The 19,258-nt window shown below is 40.0% G+C and overlaps 2 protein-coding genes across 5 annotated transcripts in view; one reads left to right on the top strand and one right to left on the bottom strand.

The window, feature by feature from the left end:
- The first annotated feature begins 207 nt into the window (after nt 1-207).
- Nucleotides 208-16,404, top strand: tmem255b (transmembrane protein 255B). Of its 4 annotated transcripts, XM_015045878.1 has the most exons (10): nt 210-354; nt 434-527; nt 1,137-1,279; nt 1,370-1,432; nt 10,527-10,616; nt 11,455-11,535; nt 11,897-11,982; nt 12,201-12,360; nt 12,874-13,020; nt 13,243-16,404. In XM_015045878.1, exons 2-10 carry the CDS (start codon nt 455-457, stop codon nt 13,471-13,473), a joined length of 1,074 nt encoding a protein of 357 aa, XP_014901364.1. In that variant the 5' UTR covers nt 210-354; nt 434-454; the 3' UTR covers nt 13,474-16,404. The 4 variants fall into 4 exon arrangements, with proteins under 4 accessions (XP_014901366.1, XP_014901364.1, XP_014901363.1 ...); XM_015045880.1 differs by having other exon boundaries at nt 208-527; nt 12,877-13,020; XM_015045877.1 differs by having other exon boundaries at nt 210-527.
- Nucleotides 16,405-16,654: 250 nt separating this feature from the next.
- gas6 (growth arrest-specific 6) overlaps nt 16,655-19,258 on the bottom strand; it is a 14,497-nt gene continuing 11,893 nt past the window's right edge. Inside the window, exons 10-15 of the mRNA XM_015045875.1 lie at nt 18,914-19,103; nt 18,657-18,821; nt 18,393-18,561; nt 17,950-18,089; nt 17,670-17,871; nt 16,655-17,251 (exon numbers count right to left, since the gene is read on the bottom strand). Of these exons, the coding sequence (XP_014901361.1) occupies nt 17,100-17,251; nt 17,670-17,871; nt 17,950-18,089; nt 18,393-18,561; nt 18,657-18,821; nt 18,914-19,103 (1,018 nt within the window). The 3' untranslated portion in view covers nt 16,655-17,099. The remainder of the gene's footprint in view (nt 17,252-17,669; nt 17,872-17,949; nt 18,090-18,392; nt 18,562-18,656; nt 18,822-18,913; nt 19,104-19,258) is intronic.

Genomic DNA, 19,258 nt, shown 5'->3' with positions numbered 1-19,258 from the left:
CTCGTAAAACCTAATTGTATGCATCATTAGACTCTGAGCTGTATGTTTTTTTCCCAGCATCTTCTTAACAATTTCCACAGGAATCCACCTGAAGCCGTATAAAACTTACGTAAGATAAATATTTGAATAATTCACCACTCGGGTGAACACAGGGAGCTGATTGGCTTCTTCTTCCTCCCTCTGTGCGTCTCCCTTCCTCTCAGGCTACAAGTAAAGTTGAACCCTTCGGACCTTTCACAGAGTCTGCTGTCTGAAACCTCCTCTGAACATCCTGCAGCTCTGTGGATTGGAAACACAGGAACCCGTCGCGTTACTCTGTGAAGGATGAGGACGCTATTTTGAAAGCAAATTAGTGTTAGTTGACTGCACAAGAGGAACCACTTGGACTGTGTTTTTGTTTGTTGTTTTTTGTTTTTATTATTATTTATTTTAGACTCATCCTGACTGAAGCAACATGCAGCAGCAGCAGCAGCCCGAAACACAGCAGAGCAGTCAGCAAACAACCACAGAAACTCTGGATTCTGCAGGTAAACTTAACTTTAAAAATAAGCATCCTTCACACTGTTAAGCATGTTTCTTCATTTTCCCCCCCATGAAACTGATCATTAGCCTTCTTCGTGTTAATATTGCTGTTGCGTTAACAAATGCACCTTTAGGTTTGGGAAAGACTAAAACTCTAAATTATTCACATGAAAAAAGGGAGCAGAATAAACTAAATACTTGAGGAGGTACCTCTGCTGTACAGAAGGAGCAATCACTTTTATAAGTTCGTTTAATTTAATGAAATGAAATGAAAAGCTCAATAATTCCTGTAAAGGTTGCAAAAAAAAAAAAAAAAAAGATTTAGTTGTCAGCAAGTGAAGGATTTTAAAAAGTACCTGGAGCCAAATCTCTGTGCTTTTGCATGATGAATCAAGTGCAACAATCAGTGAATCACATAACAGTTTGTACAGTTGAAGACTAAAATGTAACGACGACAACACTATGTGCTTTAGTTGTATAAAATATCAAATTATGTTTATCAATATGCATGTCACATATGTATTTTCCATGATTTGTGCAGAAATATTTTCACTATATTTAATCACATTAATGTCAGAGTCTGGACATCCTTCTTTACTCTTCCCGTCTTTCAGGTCTCTACGTCCGCAGAGGGAAGACGGCTCTGTGGGTGACCGTGTCTCTGCTGATGGTGGCTTTGGTGGTCCTCACCGTCGGTCTCGTCTCGGCCACTCGCACTGACAACGTGTCCGTGTCTGGATATTACCCCGGCATCACCGTGAGAATTTATTTATTTTTTTGAGAAAGGTTATAAGGTGACCCGGTTGGTTTTAAATTACAAACACAAACATTGTTTTTGATCCTTCAGCTCAGTTTTGGAGCGTTTCTGGGAATTGTTGGCATCCACCTGGTGGAAAACCGCAGACCCATGGTGAGTTTGTACATCTGAGTGTTGCTTTCAATAACCATGAATGTGTTTTACCATTCTAAGGCTCGAGTTATTTAGAGCTTCATCTAATAGGAAATGCATCCCTTACTTTAAAAACGTAAAAAGAAGAAAATCAAGAGATAAACATAGAGATACATTTGTTTTGGTTTTAATGGTCAGGTATGCACAAAAGATCTGTCTTTTTCAGTGCTTCTTTGGAATATTTTGTCTGTTTCATGGGAGAAGTAAGGTTTTCATGCCCTCACATCCCATTTTTGGATTTGTCCCCTGAAACCTGGTAACTGCTTATGCTGCTGCCACATGAATAGTTTTCAAGCATTTGAGATAATTGGCAACGACAGTGGACGATGAATTCTGGCCCACTCTTCTTCACAGAATTAGTCATATTAGGGGATTACCAGGATGTTTAAGGTAATGGAGCAGCGTATTAATTGTATTTTTAAGTCTGAACTTTGACTAGGCCGCTCCAAAATCTTTTCTTTTTTTGAGCGAGTCAGAGATGGACACGTTGTGTGTTTTTGTGAGGGTATTTTACATTGTTTTTAGAGATGTTCAAGCCTTCTTCATGTTATTAGACAGGTTCTATTTAAATGGCTTCTTGATTCATCAGGTCTGGATGTAACCGGGTCTCTGCAGGTTTTGTGAAAAACAACTTTATCAATCAGTTATTAATTCACAGTTTATTCAGATTTGACAAGCTGCCTCACATAGAGCCAGGTTGGTTTGGATGGACTTTTTAGCCTCATTATTTGAAAACAGCATTTGGTATTTACTCAGGTTATCTTTGTCTGACATTACAATTAGTTTGATGAGTCAAGAGATGATTGAAATGGCCCTGTGACAGACTGGTGACCTGTCCAGAGTGTCCTGCCTCTGACCCAATGGTCACTGGAACGAGACACTAGACTGCCACTGTAGATATTCTTCATCTCAGTCACACATCCGGTGTTTCATGGTCTATTTCAACTCAGATTTAGTTACTCAAGAACCCCATAAAGAGGCCATTATGCGATGATATCGCACAAATAAAATATGATATAGCAATGTTTCATGATTCCAACTATCAAACAAAATCTTCATTTGTGATACTGAAAACTTTAATTGCGTGATGTGATGTTGCCCGACACCCCTTTCCTTGTTTTGCATCAAGGTGAGTTATGGCTTTCTGTGCTTCACGAGGATTGTCATCTATAAACGAGGCCGTGTTCCAGGAAAAACAAGACATATATAACATAAATTACAGGATTACATTACAGACTGTGCAAATCTGCTAAACTGTTTTGCGGGAAATTGTTGTGTTGTGAGCAAGAGACAAATCAAATTACTCAATGGCAGCGTAATGAGTTCATGTTCCTCATGCTCAGGTCAGAGTACACGGCTGGATTTGTGGTCGGGGGGAAAATTTGTCTCCGGATTTCAATGACAAGAGGGAGAATTGCATTAGTATCGGCCAGCTGCTAGCAGAGATCTTTTATTTTGGACAGCAACACAGACAACACCAGATTGTCTCCTTGCTAAAAAAAAAAATAAATAAATAAAAAAGATCCTACCACGACTCCCAAAAAGCATCAACAGAAAAATGACAACTCAAATCGTTTACATATAACAGCTTTAGAGTTGGGAAGAACACGCTGCTGAACTGGGCCAGAATCGGCGTGAAGCCAGTTCGAACCAGTTTGGGATAAAGGTCCAGCGACGGTCAAATACGTTGCAGCTACAAGACCAAAAGCACAGAAGGTGTTATGTGATATTTAATTGTCAGTATCGAGTTAACAGCACTTGAAACTCAGCATGATACCCAGCACGTCTGAATGGGACTCCAGTGACTTACAAACCTTTTTACTTGATGTTTAATTTTGTCCCAGTTATTCTAACCCACACACTGAACAGAGCTCATCATGCCTAGTTTTCTCTCCTTTGCCTTCGTATCTCTATTGTATCTTTGTCGCTCCTCCTATTTTTCCCTTTAAGAAAAAGATGCCATCATCTAATCCGTCTAATCTCTGCGAACAAAAAAAATTGTGATAATGTATGGAGAGCAGATTTGGTTCTTTGCGCAAAATATGTCATAAATTAATTCCTTAAAGCCCAAACAAACTGATCAATGAACTCCAAATACCTAGCAGCAGTCGTAACGATAAACCATAAATACAGTTGTACTCTTAAAATCACTTTCCTGATTTACTTCTGCATTATGAGGTATGACACAAAAATACAAGACAACAAAAAATCAAACTCATAACTCCATTACTCATTATAACATCTAATTTCAGAATGAAGGTTATTTTTCCCTAAAAATATTCTGGAAATAACGACGTCGTTGGTTAATAAGATCATTTAAATCTACGCTTTGATGTAAATACTGCAGAAAATCTTTGCTTGAGGTTTGCAGTCAGAGTGAAAAAGGTGAACTAAAGCCTTTCGTTTTTAATTTTAAAAGCCATCACGCTCGCCATGAGCATTTTTACCATAAACAAATAGAAAAATCCGATCCACATTCATGATCCTAATTCTAACGATTGTTATATTCATATTTTTTAAATTCTGTCATACAAAAAAGAAAAAAAAAGAATACCAGTTTTCTGTCCAAATCCGTACATTACAACGTAGCACAGATCAACAGTTTCATTATAGATTGTCCAGGCATGATGCAGGCCTGTTCGCTGTGCCTTTCAACACGACTGAGGCTCATGTGAATTTTTCATGGAGTGTCCGGGGTGTTGCGTGCCTCCTCGGATCACGTTGGCTTACTTTGTGAGACAGTGTACCATGTCCGCATCAGTCTTCATAGACGCTCCTCCTGCTGCCGTTCACACACAGCGCACACACTCTGTGACAAAGCATCTGTAAAATGTGTCATCGTCAAGAGATAAAGTCAGGTCATATTTTCAGTCAGTTTTCCTGAGTTCTGGCTCGGGTTTCGTGTTGTCTCCGCTTTGTTGCTTAGACGTGTGAACAAAGAAAACAAGCCGCGGCGTCTTGGCTGCCTCTCTGGCATCACTCCCCCGCGTCTGTGCTTTTAAACTTTAATGGCGTGATCGCTGCCACGCTAACACTGGTCTACAGTGTCCCCGCCGAGGCACGATGTTCGCTCCCACACAGGTGTCTAATTCTCCTCTCCTCCATCTGATGCCATCGCGGTAACGCGAGAGCCGCTTGGCAGGGCAGAGAAGAACAACTATCCCTAGCACAATGCTTCAAGATACCCGAGAGCCCCGAAGGTCTCGTTTCCTGAATGGGCCAAGCCTTGTGGTACTCTGACCTCATAAAAAGCAGCAGATGGAGGTGCTGGTATGGTCCGAAATGTAAACAAGGAGAGAAGTGATGATGAGTTTATCTGCAGTGGCCAAACATGCGCTTCCTGCTTCCCTGGAAAAATTAATGAACTCAATAAAACAACCAATCTATTGTAATCATGGTGTTTTTGTTTTTTTGTTTTGTTTTTGTTTTTATTCATACCAATGATTTACAGGTTATGCTAGGCACCTTTTTACTGTTAGGTGAAATAACATTTACAATATATAAAGATATAAATAAAAAAAGCCATACTACACACAATTAAATCAAAATCTGGAAAAAAAGAAAAGTTGTGCTCAATAAATGCCTAGTCAAATAGTTTAAACGTCTAAACAAATCTCTGGTTTCTCTGATTCAAACAGTTTCAGATATTTTTTTCCAACTTCTTAGTTTGAACAGTACAACTCATCTCTAAAACAAACTGAAATCTTTTAGGGAGAAAATGAAGAAAAAAAATGTTTGTAGCCCCTAAACTAAGACTTTGTTGATGCCCATTTTGATCTTACAGCCTTTCATTCTCTTTAGGACGGACTCTGTCAGGACGCCACATTTTGACCAGAAATTACTGGCCTTTCCTAGTAAACACATGAAATCTATAAGATTGCTCCACCCACCATGTTGGTCTCAGTTCCAGGTGAAAAGAAAACTGTTCCAAAGCATGATGCTGCCATCACCATGCTTCACTGTGGGAACGGTATGCTTTGGTGACGTGTAGTTTTTTAGCCAACTACTTTTGACCAGGAGATCCATGTGATGATGTGGAAGCTCTCTTACCAAAGTTTCTTTATAATATAGCTGTAGATTAAATGCAGTAAAAAGTAAAATTTTCCCTTTATTTGATAAAGATTTTTCACTCTTTCTTTGGCAAGAAAGAGTCGAATTGCAAGATCCACATTTTAGACATTTACACTTTTCATTGACATCTGAGAACATTTAGACTGAGACTCCACAACGCATATAAAAACCTCTTAAACCCTAACCAACTCCCCGAACCTCATCGCTCCAGAGACAGATGGGTCTGTTTTACAGGAACCAGCTCAAACAGCACTCGGTTATATTAGCAAAGTAAAACTTTAATGTCCTAATTTCTTTTACTCTGCCGCCATATATTTTATGGAAAAAAAATCTTATAGGAACTTGTCGGAGCGTGCGGCGTTTCCTGTGAAAGGAAGATGAAGAACTACTTCTCTGTCTGGTCATCAGAGCCGCTCTGATAACAGGCTTCACCGCCCCGATGCGCCGAGAGATTTCTTTATGACTAAACGCTTCATGTAGCTCGTGTTCTCTCCTAAAGCCGCATCTCCTTCAGCTACCGCCCGTGTCTCCCACACCGCAGTCCGCCTGGTCACCTTGCGGTTCGGAGAGAAGCACCTTTTTAAACGGGCCGTATTTTACCCAACAGGCCACGGCACAATCACTTCTTATTGCCAACGTGGCCAGCTGTGGTCACAATTGGACGATCGTCGACCAATCAGCGGAGGAAGACCTTGCAGCGGTCAGCGATTTTTAGTTGCGTAACCTGATAGTTATCTTTGCAGAGGCTGTAAAATTCCTCTTCGTGTCTTTATCCATTTGTCATTAATGCGCCACTCTAAAAGTTGCATCAAAATGTTTCTTTGGGTTTTAAATTTTGTACAGGTTTCTCGTACCAGACCAAAACACTGGTGGTGACTTGAGTTTACCTACTCTACAGTCAGTGAGCTTGAGAAGGAAAGAATAAATATCTTTAAAATACAAAAAGTCCAGTTGCATTTTGTGCAAATCTACAGTTGGCATCAGCTGGAAAATGTAGGTCCCACAATACTTTCGTAATGGAAACAGACATGTGGAAACACGCAGCATGTTTCCCACAAAAAAGGTTGATGAAGCAGATCGTAAAGGCATCTCTGTCATTATTAGCGATAGACTTATTGTTAATCACAAAGTGACACAAATGTTATGGAGATAAAGTAGTCTGACAACCTGTTTGCTGAAAACTAGAATTTATTTCATCAAACTGGACAATCTACTATATTTCAAAATATAACAACACTTAAAAAATATAAACAATTATGTGGATGGATGTACAAATAAATAAGTTGTCAACAACTTTTAGATGACTGTAAAGCGCGTTTGTGCTAAATTGTATTCCTACTAATTGAAGGCCTTGAAGGAAAAGATCCGACTTTCAGTTTCTTACCCGATTGGCTAAAAAATCTCGGCTTATTCAGCAGTGCCATTAACAAAAGGACATCAGCAGGTCCTCCTCTGAACGAGATGGTCTTGTCAGAGTTGAATCTTAAGCCGACTGAGATGGCTCTTCATTCAACGCGGCCGAATTTAGACTTTTCCGAGCAGAAGATTGGGCTGAAATTTCTCTTCAACAAAGAAAGCGCTGAGCGTTATCGCACCAATTATTATGTTTTAGGGGACATTATATTTTTATTACTTAACCCTTTCATGCATGAATTATGATCCTTTGTGTCAAGATTTTTTTTTTTCCAATTTTTTATTTTTTTTCTTAAGGTTTAAAATAAGGTAGGAACATTTTTTTTGTAAAAACATTTTTTTATTTTATTTTATTAGGTGATCAATTGTAGTTTTCTCCAAATACAAAGTTGTTTGAAAAATCATCAGTAGTATTGTTCTTTAGAGGTTATCTGATGTCACAATATATTTTTTTTTTTACCTGCAAGAGTCCGTACAGAAGGAGGGACCGGGTCGGTTGGCGTGGCTTTTTTTTTTTTTGTCTGTCGGCCATATTGGACTTAACAACAATAATTTATTGCGTTTGCAGTGTATTTTATGATGCATTAGTGTCCACTTCAGTGGTCTGTGTGCATTTATAGCATAAAAATCCACAAGAAGCACAAGAAAAGGGCTTTTAGACAGCTGTCCACTGTAGTGACCACTGTGCATGAAAGGATTAAATGATATTTTGAATTATTTGACCACTGATTTACAAAGGTTTTTTTTTTTTCTTTTGTCTGGTATTAAAATGATGATCTAAGATATTAAAGTGTGACAAAAAGCAAAACCAGAAGAAATCTGTTAGGAGAAAAAAAAATGTTTTTTTTCCCCACAGCATTTAACATCACTTCACACATGAAGTTTGCAGAGTTGCTTTAAAGGGAAGTAGAGTGAGATCTCAAGAGCACATCATCCATCTACACCAGATGTGTGTGTGTGTGTGTGTGTGTGTGTCTTTAATCTTATACAGAATATGATTATTCAGTTCAACTGGACCTTTGGGGAAATAATGTTAGTGAATTAAACAGTGAATATGTTTTATGTGCTGGCAGCTGTTGCCAAGGTAATCTGAAGTAATGCAGTTGTCAGGCTCTATTGTCTCAGCCGCTGGCTTCATCTCCCACTTGCAGCCCATAAAAGCGAAGTCATTTGAACCGCTAATGAAGTGGAGAGTCTGGACCAGTGGCAGATAAAGCCATCCAGAAAGAGCTCATTTCCTCAGCCTGGTTCTTTATTCACGTCGCTGGTGAAAATTAATTTTCAGAATCTTGTTACAAGTATCTTTTTCAGATTTCTTGCTCGTTTTCAACCAGATCAGTGTGCTTGACAATATTTGCGCCATTTTTAAAAAAGCAAAATTGTTCACTTTTATTATACACTGAAACAAAAATAAAAATAATCTGAATTTTGTTTGGAGCTTTATAATTATTATGGGGGTTTTTTCTGCAAAGAGGAGAAGTGAGAGTAATTAACTGCAAATGTCAGTGAGAGAGTGAGAGGTTTGGCATCATGAAAGGTTGAAGGAATAAAATTGGTTGTTCTAGTTGACACTTCTCAGAATTACAAAGTATTGTTTGCTTTGAAATGTGTTTTCACTGGGTAGATTTAAGCAGAGTTTAGACAGCTCAAGAAGTCAATTAGTTTTGCTGCCCAATTGCAACTTAACTTTAAATTAAGTTGATCAAATTGATTGAGCTCAGGACATTTTACATGTTATTCCATTACGGTGATGAGAAAAATATTTAATATGAAAGTGAAAAAGAAAAAAGAAAACCTCAGCTGGGATTGTAAAGTAGGAAAAAGCTGCAAGTCCACTCATTATGAAGCTCCCTCATATCGTTGAATGGATTTTGCATGACAGTCAACTCAAGGCTGCAGTTATCCCTGTTGCTGGCAAACCCTTTCCTAACAGACTTTTTCCTTCCTCTCAACTTCTTATAAACAGTTTATAAACGTTTTACAATACTCAAATTTCACTGTCAATGATTTTTTTTGTTTTGTTTTGTTTTAGCTGCAAGTTGAAAATATTCAAAAAAAAAAAAGGCTGGGAAAATTTCACTGAGCGTAGTGAACCTATAAAATAAATCGGTTTCAGTTTATGAAGTTGGTAATAAAAAGTACTGAACTTTTTCATAATATTTGTTTAGCTGTTCTTGTACAATATTTTTTATAATTATGTCTGTTAAATGTCATCTGCCTTACAATTCTTAAAAGTAGATGAGTAAACTTGGTAACACTTTATTTGAAGGGGGTTGAATAAGACTGACATGACACTGTAATAAACATGACATAACTCCTGTCATGAACATGAATAAGCCTTCATGAATATTTATGACTGTTGTCATAAAGCGTCATTCTGTAAATTATGACACTTTTAATACAAAGTTGACATTATTCAAAATGTCTTTGTTATGACAACTTGACATTAACCAAGAAATCATTACTGACATAAATTTGTTATAAAAGTATTACTGATTGCACTTTAAAAATTAGGTAACTTTATTTTATTAAAGGTAAAGTTTAAACAGTAATGATTTCTTGGTTGAACCCCCTTCAAATAAAGTGTTACCGTAAACTTCATTAATCTCTAATAAAACTGTAAGTAAATAATAAATACAGAGGATGGGAAGGTTTCTGACAGATTTAAAGTCTGACTTGAGTTTTTATCAGCCTTTGTTTAAACATTCCAATAATCTAAATGAAATAGAGTTCCTGATTTGTAACTCTCCCAGTTACAAATCAGGAAAATTACAAGTCGAGGCCGACGTTATGAAGAAAAAAAGTTGTCTCCTTATCGAAGCTGCGGTCCTGTGGGGCGATTTAAACGTCAGTAGCTGATGCTGATTAGTAAATTTTATTACCAGACATCTGTGATCTGCCAGCTGTGTCTGCAGGGCCGAGGATGTGAAATCACAAAATGTCCGTGCCTTACAGTGTAAAAGACTCGGGCGGATATGCGAGTTAGATCACCTTGTCTTGGAAAAAACAACAAACAAAGCTGAAGGTAGAGGTTATTGATCAGTGATCGGGAACAGAGAACGCTGTGATTTTGTGTGTGTGTGGCAGATTAGAGGGAATTAGATTGACCTCGTGGTCACCAAAAGGCCGTCCTCCTGCGCCGCGCGCCGGGGCCGGCTTGTAAATCAGGCACAACACGCTGGCAGACGAAGGAGCCATACATTTCCTTTATCATCCTGCAGCCCAGACGCAGCAGACAACCAATCAGGATGAATACCACCGGGGATGTGAAGATTACCTGCTTGTGTGTGTGTGTGTGTGTGTGTGTGTGTGTGTGTGTTGGTGTTATGGGAAAATGCCAACTTTGGCTTTAAGCATTGAGCAGTCATTGATCTGAAATTAGATGCACAATCAAGTAAATGAAACCTTGATAGTGATGACCCAAACCCAGCCAGTTTAAGGTTACAGATTATTCTAAAATTATTTTTAAATGAATTAAGACATACATTTCTGTGTGTTTACGTCAATAAATGATATTCCACAAATTTTTACTACTATTTTATTCATATTTCTGTCTCCGTCTCTCCTTAAGCTTGTGGCTGCAATAATCTTCATCAGCATCGGAGTCATCACGTCTTTCTTGTGTGCCATTGTGGATGGGATTATTGCTTCAGAGTTCATTGTAAGTATTGCACAGATTCCTCATGAAAATACATAAATTCAAATGAATTCTTTTTTTTTTTTTGTCTGAAAAAGAAATCAGACGGATGTTAATAAAGCAAATCTCATTCCACATAAGTCAGGCAGGGTTTTCTCCTGAAATCCAGGTCGAGACTCACACAGACACACCGATCGAGTCGTATCGAATGTCCTGATCTCACCTCGACCCATAGAGAGGGCTTCTTAAGCTCTTAACCTGATTGAAATGTCACAAAATAAATAAAATCCCCAAATTACTTCTGTTGACTACAAGGAATCAAGGAGGGAAAATGTGTTAAAGCACAAACTAAATGATTATACCTACATGTTACCCCAGAATACCTCTATACAAGCAAACAACGGGCTAATAAGATCATCACAGCCTCCCTCCTGGGCGACAGAGGCTGCTGCTCTTAATGACATCCTAAAAGCTGCACTGAGCTCCTAATATTGATCACCAATATAATCTGGTCTCCACAGATATATGTATTTGGTCCTCGTGCAGTAAAAGTCATATCTATTGCACATTCAGGCCTTGGAAAATAAAATGACTTTTATTACCTTTGGTGCTGCATAAAGCGCAGTGAAGAATAATGGGCTGGCTTTTGCAGAACCAGTGCAGTGGGCAGAAATGAGCAGATGCATGTTGTAAACCTCTGCAGCCTCAGTGGCGCACAGACGCAGAATAACAGCACAAAACACACCGCTTTTCACATTTAATGTGTACTTACTGTAGGGGGGAGGGGTAGGGGGTAAAAATGCTCAGATTTTGCATGATGTGTCTTACACTTTTAATTGTTTAAATCTTTTGTCTGTTTCAGGACATACGGCCTTTGGAGGAGAACATGTGTGACTATTACAGCAGTGGATCAGGTTACGCCTACGATAACTACTATACTGAGGTTTGCTTTATTAAATTTATCCATGCAACACACAGACACACACACACACAGACTTTTGTTAGAAAGCAGTAAAAGCACTAATCCCATTCTGTGCCTCATTGGATGTTTTATAAAGTATGCGGTGACATCTAGTGGCATGAACGTGTTACTTACATATATGAAATCCAGCTATTGAGTTGGGTTTCACTATTACTCCTACAAATTGTAATTGGTTCCAATGTTGCCGGCTCTGTTAAAAACTTTCTAGGTTTGATCGTGGTTTTGTAAACGATTTACACACATTACGTTTACGTCTGTTTGTCTAAACAACTTATCTAAATCCACACAATTTTCAGCCTGGTGAACTTACCAACTGTCCCAGCAGGTGGCGTGCCGCCCATTCAACAAAGCCTGCTCGCTTAGAATTAGGAGCAACACCTGCTACTGCTGCTACCTTTACTGTGAGAGGTGAGAGAAGCAGACATTAAACAAGCACTTCACAACTGGGTTTACCTTGAGAAGCTCGTATTTCAAATCCGACTGGTGAATTCAGATTCTGTAGAAACGACTAGGCAGAAGTCATTTCTGCAGTGTTAATGGTCATAGAAGCGCTTGTAGCTCATGACAGCAAGACTGAAAACACTAAAAGTCGTTCATGACTCACCGCTGCCCTCTTCCTGTCCCAGCTCAGAGTACCACAGCCATTACTATGAGTTCACGGGGGTCAGCAGCTGCTTCGATGCGATCCACCTGTACCGACTCCTGTGGGCCTCTGTGATGCTGAACGTGGTCGCCATGTTCCTGGGCATCATCAACGCTGCCATCCTTGGAGCGTACAAGGATATGGTGAGAAGCAGGCCCAGAAGAATTACAACGAAAAAAGAACTTTTTCTATTGGTTTCATGTAATATTGAAATTTTCCAAGAAAACTGAATTTGGGATTTTCATCATCTGGAAAGCCACAATCATCAGAGTTCCAACAGAAATAAATCCTTGCATCACTTTGTACGTTAAGTATTTTACTAAACAGTTGAGTTTCACTGGTTGAAATGTATTTCACTGGTGAGACACATTTTCAGGAAAGTTCTAGCACCTGCAATTATTAAGTTGCAGGTGCTTATATGCTGACACAAAACTGGTTGCCTGAGTTTAGGAATCTTTAAAGTCATTGGTCAAATTTGAGTGGAAAACACTCTCTCCTTTCCTGTGGTACTTATAAAAAAATGTCTGAAAGCTTGAAGAGCTTTAAAATATTAATGATGCAAACATCTGTTTTAATTTATGCCTCCAAACCTTACTTAATGATATCTCACTTCGTCCTTGGTTGAAATTCTTATTATTATTATTTTACTCCTGCAGCAGAAGCCCACTGCTCAGATTGCTCCAAGCCCTGCGCCTCCACCCCACATCCTCTACAACCCGACCCAGCACATGCTCTCCTACTCGGGCTTCTGCCCCTCAGGGCAGGCTCTGCCCGCCTACCCAAACTACCCCATACCCATGCAGGTACCAAAGCATAGCTACTAATGAGATGTTGTCCTGCCATGTGATAATCCACATGCATAACACAAAGTACTGGCTGATGCTTTAAGGTGAAATATTTTTGGTGATTCTTGGTTGACATTTCTTTGGCCACGCTGCAAAGATCAAAGAAATGAAAAGCACATTTCACCTAAAAATAAGAAAGATCACTTTTGGAGATTTTACTCCGTTTCTCCTCGCCTCCAGCATACCAGCAGCTTCCAAGCACCTGCCACCCCCCAGATGATCCCTGACGGAGGCTCCGGCGCCAACCCCTCTGAGGAGAGCCAGAACCAGCAGCCCGTCCAGATGCCCACCCAGCCACCGTCTCAGGGAGCCACCCAGGACCCCGGAGGCTATATGCTGACCCCCAACGCTCCCGTCCTGTACGGATCCACCTACAGCCCCTTCGAGAAGCCCCCGCCGTATGCCTGCTGAGCCCCGACACACACACACACACACACGGAGAGAGGTGGAGGAGGATGTCTTCACCTGGTTCAGCACAAGACTTTTTGAAGGTTGTCTTTGTAGAGAGAAAACTCACTACATTTCAGTTCTGTGTCTTTTGGGTTTTAACTGATCTCAGACACAGACTGATAGATGTATATCTTTATGTTTCCTGTGGTTAACTGAGAAAATCAGCTCAGTTACCTTATTTTCAGCATAAGATTATAATTCGTCACTCGTAAAGAGTCTAAAACCGATCAACAGTACGACCCCCAAAGAGCAACTTACCACCTCAGTATTTCAAAACCAGAAGAATACACGCTTACTCCTGCAGCTGGTTCACTAGATCAGACGCAAGCAAGTAAAGGGAGTAAGCAAACTCCTCAGAGGCTCAAGCTGACACTAAAATATGGGATTTTATTTATGAAGGATCGCTACAATTCACTTCACCACATGTTTGGAGCCCAACATTCCCGCCAAGATCTCATCCTCTGACATTTTAAGGTTAGTCAAAGGTATGAGACTTTAAAACAAAACAAAACAGTAAATGTCTGAAGCACCATTTCTGTTCATTGGGATTTAAAGGAAATTAAGCCCCTTTTCTCGTTTATTTTAGGTTGAAGACTGTGGGTTTGCAGATCAGATCTGCTAAGCCAGCATTTATCAATCTAAAAATATTGCCCGCGTTAAGAAAATTTAAAAGTAAGCAAATTTCCAAAGTACTCAGTAATTTACGTCTCAGTTGCTGATGGACGCTATGAATGTACAGTGTGATATTAGGACAGTGGACTGATCTAATGTCTCGTTTAGATAATAGATAATCTTTATTTAAATTGAAAAGGGCTTTCTTGAAATGTGAAATGGAGACCAGATGATATTCATGTTGCTCTTATTTAATCTTCGTGTTATTTAATGTGCACTTAAGAGTCAATATACTGTATGCATTATTGATGTGTGTAAACTGTTAGGATTCAGTATCTGCTGCTATGAAATTCATACCGTTTTGATCTTTGACCTATATATTTGTGCTGCAAGGGCTTCGAAAGAACATCAAACAGTAGATTTTGGAAAATACGTGCATTTTCTTCTTGAGGGGAATAATGCAACATTCCCGTTCGAGTGGTGCATACAGTGACAACCAAAATATAAGTGGAAAAAAAGAAGCATGTCCCTAAGAGTCTTTGTTGACAGCAAGTGGAGAAGAGATGCTACGACGATCAGAAAATCAACCTTGCGTAAACACAAACCCTGGCGTTTATCTGCCTTCATTGTGAGAAAAATGTGTATTTCTTGGAAGATTCAACTGAACACAGACTCAGACTACTAGGTGACTTCACTGTATAACTCCAGTTGCTGTAAGTTTAAAAAAAAAAGGATAATTTAAATATCTTGTTTAAGTAAAAAGCAATAAAATGTGGTTCTGCAACAGCTGTTCTGTCGGGCCGGATCAGAAGTTTCAAGCAGCTTTATTTCAACATGTTTTCCTATAAACCCGACTGTATACATGTCCACTTCTTGTGCTGAAGTTGGGGCCTTGCATTTTAAAGGGCCATGGCAGTCTGTTACATAAGCTCACTTTCAACAAACATGATTCTCAACTTCATTTTAAATGTGTAGCGTTTACTCTCCAGGGAGAGATGGGAATTTAAGGTCCTAAACTCAAAGTTTACTCAAGATCCGCTGGTTTTTATTCTTTTCAATCAACCCCGTCCCTTATACTGCACACCTCCGACAAAATGTTTTAAATTCTCTCATGCTGAAAATGTCAAGACTATAACAAACATCAACATGAACTGAAATCTATTATCTTTAGTGCTTTCTGTAATAAAAATAACTCAAAGATGCAGCCCAAATTTAGAACACGACTGTAAAAAAGACCACACACACAAATCTTCTTTTTTTTTCTTGAAAATACAATTTTACTCTATAATATAATGTTCATACAGCTGATTTTATTTTTAAATAGGTTTAAGGGAAGTTAAAACTCAAAAGGCAGACATCTTGCAGCATTGTACACATACTGGCAGTTTAAAGTGAAAAATAAAAATAAGAGAAAATTCAAGATACAACACGATTAAAAAAAACAAACAAAATACAATAGAAGGTCAAACTTGATACGCTTGCATTCATTCATAAGAGAACTATAAAATGACAGGGATGTGAAATAACACCGGAGCCCTTTTGGCGTTTCAAGTCAAAATGCTCCTCTGACATTCTCAGCTTTGAAACGTGTTTTGATTTGCTCAGCACCGATAAATTAAAAACGAGCTCCTAAAGACTGATGCTACTTTGATTCCAGGCTATTGTTCTCCTCACCTCTTGGTTTCTGTGTCAAGCAGACAAACTTATTGCCGAAGCTTTCCTCAGACTCGGGCTGAGAGGCTTTTGTGTTGTTTTTATTTTTTTTGTCGTTGAAACGATCCAAAAATATTGCAGCAGAAGTAGTGTTTGCTTTCTGTCGTTTCTAAAGCATTTTACAGTAACATTATTTACACACAGTATAATACAGCGCACTCTTCTTGTTCTCAGTAGCTTGTGTGGTGCGATTGATGCAGTGCTTTGTCCGTCGCTCATGGACAGCGCCCCTTCCCGTCTCTTCTGTGCTTCTGTAGCCGTCAGGTTGGTATGTGGCAGGTTTTAACTGTGACTGAGTGACTCGGGGAAAAGAAGGGGAGTCTGTGATGAAGTAAGTGACTAAAGCTCAACAACCAGGTCAGTGCTTCAAAGGATCGGAATCCACCCGGAAAATGCACAGGCCGATAATTTGAGCTGTTACAGTACTGCACCGCTGCAAAAAAAATGGTTCACCCGATCGGAGGGGGAGCTGCTGACAAGTTTGGGTTGTTGTTTTCTAGGCACATGGTTGATTTTTTTTAAGGTTGCAGGCAGAGATGAAGTGCTTTTGCAATCGAGAGGAGATCATAAAAATGGCTCCACGTTGCAGTCCATTTCTACCTGTAACGATGTGCAAGGTCATCAGCAAAACACAGAGCTGTGTTTTCGATGCTGTGGCTCAAGAGGAGATTCAGCATTTTAAGGGCAAATACGAGTCTCGATTCACAATCAACACGTTGTTATGCACCAAACACTCAGAGACGTTTAAGCACCAGATGATGACACTTTCTCTGAGCAGGGTAGTGTAGGGTCCTTGTTTGTTTGTTTTTTTTTAACATTTGTTAGCACTCCCTTTAATCAAGTTTTGGAAATGCCAGCAAAGACATTAAAATAAATCTGTATTTCAACAAAGGTAGGATGTGTAGAACTCCGACCAGACAGGCTCTAACCATTTAACACTGCTTTGGAAATCGTCTGCTGTGTTTTTATGGGCTAATGAGCCTGTAATACGTTGGCAGCTGACATAAAATACAAAATGTATTGCCATGTATTTGCTGGGTTTTATGGATTTTCCTGCTCAGTTGCCACCTGACATGCTGGGGTAGAAATCTCCAGCAATTTATGTAGCAGTGTCAATTAAAAAAAAAAAAAAAAAAAAAAAGGGGGTTTTTTTTTTTTTTCAATCTAAGCTATCTCCCAATGAGTCAAAGCTTTTGGAATTTTAGTGGACATTTTCTCCCCACCCCCATCAAGTCAAAGACCTACTTATAGACCGCTTTGTGTCACAGCTGAGAGTTCAGCAGGGGGCAGGAGTGAGAACGGATGTCGTTGTGTTTGTGGATGGCCTTGTCCAGGTCCAGAGACTGTCCGTTCACTGCGACTTCCAAGCAGCCGCTGTAGGCCGCCGACACCAGCGTGGACACCAGGGAGACGTCTGAGGGAGGAAATGACAACATGTGAGTCAGCAACACCAAAAGTTTTACTCCCGGTGTTGAATCTGCCACTTAGCAAACAAGAGCCCAGCCCCGCTACACGAGCCAGTGTTAATTACTGCTCTGATGTACGATTAGAGGCTCGGAGCTACTCTCTTCTTAAAACAGTGGGTTTTATTTGCTCTAACAAACGGCTCAGAAATGGAGCAACTATGATTAGAAACAAAATGAAACAATGTGCTGCTGGTTTTATTTAGTAAGGTGATGTTTTGGCAGCTGATCAGCACTTTGTTGTAGAAAGTACTGGAGATGAGGTTTGATAACACTAAGATCATGCAGAATGTTGACTTTCAACTTTACAAGTGAATGTGGAAAACCAACTTAGGCAAAAAAAAAAAAAAAAAGGGGGTTAGTCGTTACCTGGGAGACCTCCTATAAAGGTGCTCGAATGTGAGAAGACGTCTGTGGTGTATTCTGATTCTTCGCTTCGTCCAGGCTGACCGTCGACCAGAAGGAGAGTCTGGTTACCTGAGATGGTCACCTGGATGTTGTGGCTCTCGCCGTCGCAGAGGGGTGCAGGAGAGCTGGCGATAACCACGTCACCTACAGAAACCAGGATGAACTGAAACACAAGCACGAGATCAGTTTTTACAGGGAAAGAAGACGAATGTGTGAGGAGGCCGAGTTATGAATCACTCACATCTCTCCACTCTTCTGTGGTGGGATTGTAGTCAGACAGAGCGATAGAGAGAGGCACTTTGTCCTGGTGAACCAGCGCAAACAGCACTCCGATACCAGAAAGTGGGCGCAGGGTCATCTGGATGCTCATGTTCTTGGACTCTAGAGAGCAGGAAGTTTTGAGTACATGTTGAAAGAGTCGGTGAAAGTCAACTTACAGTCATCAAAACAAGCCTAACAGTGAACTTGATGAATCAGGAATGACAAATTACACTTTGTTGTGCGATGTCCAATGCTTCTGCACAACTATGCACACTTGGGATGGACCTGAATATGTTATTAAAGTCTACCAAAGTTTTAAAAAAGGTATAGTTTCAAACTACTAGATTTTTTTTGTAATGCTGCTTTGTTTGAAGTCCAATCATTCTGAGTTTTCTCTAAGTGTCTGGAGGATAGAGTGATCACCATAGCTGATGTTGAAGAGAGCGAAGCCTGATCCAGGGTAATACGCTCCAGGAGCCTCAGAGCTGAAACACTGCATGTTGTCGTTGGACCGAATAGTTTCTTGGATTGAGGTGTCTTCACCCGTCAGCCAGCGCCACTCCATCATGCAGCCGTCCAGACGGGGATTTATCTAGGCGTCAAAGTCAGGACGGTTGGAAAACATCTGAACAGGACCTAACCTCAGTGTGTGATCAGGAAAGCTAACAAGCACATACAAATAAACACCTGATTGACGAGGCCGTCCTCCCTGAAAGGAACTCCTCCGACAGTGAGGTTAAGTTCGTGCATGCCTTTCTTCAGCGTGAACAGGTCGCCGTTTACAGCGATCTTCATCACAGCCTCCCTGTCGATCTTTATCACCAGACTCCTGCCCTGCTCCTCCACTGAGATCTGTGACAACACATCCAAGATGTTTTCAGTAAGTTCAAATTCTTCATGTTGTGTGTAGCTGCTTTTCAAGCCTCTGAGCAGAAACTGCTAACCTTTCTCCACTGGCCGTCGTTGACGAGGGGCCCGCTGCTGGTGACTCTGCTGACGGCGCCGTACTTGAGCTGCAGCTCCAGTTTCCCCTGATGCATTGCGAGGACAATCCAGGAGCTGTTGAGGTGGCCTCCTGCGAAGAAGATCACCCCCTCACCATCGAAGGTGCGGAAGTCAAACTCTGCAGAGAAACTGATGAAGGCAGGAAAAAAAAAGAATGGAAAGAAATGAAACATGGTAGAAGCCAAAATATAGGAAATAATTTGGCCAAAAAAAAAAAAAAAAAAAAAAAGGGGGGCATTAAAAAAACACAAGGAATTTTAATTTTTTTTTGTAGGGGGGAACAT

Source organism: Poecilia latipinna, unplaced genomic scaffold, assembly GCF_001443285.1.
Source record: "Poecilia latipinna isolate Pla-1442-1.1 unplaced genomic scaffold, P_latipinna-1.0 Scaffold752, whole genome shotgun sequence".
Taxonomy (NCBI): domain Eukaryota; kingdom Metazoa; phylum Chordata; class Actinopteri; order Cyprinodontiformes; family Poeciliidae; genus Poecilia; species Poecilia latipinna.
Note: the sequence above shows the minus strand (reverse complement) of the source record. Positions and strands in the feature narration are given on the sequence as shown.

Coding starts and splice junctions, on each gene's coding strand:
- tmem255b (XM_015045878.1), top strand. CDS start 455: ATGCAGCAGCAGCAGCAGCCCGAAACACAGCAGAGCAGTCAGCAAACA. Junction 1,280..1,369: donor GATATTACCCCGGCATCACC/GTGAGAATTTAT, acceptor TTGATCCTTCAG/CTCAGTTTTGGAGCGTTTCT. Junction 13,021..13,242: donor ACTACCCCATACCCATGCAG/GTACCAAAGCAT, acceptor CCTCGCCTCCAG/CATACCAGCAGCTTCCAAGC.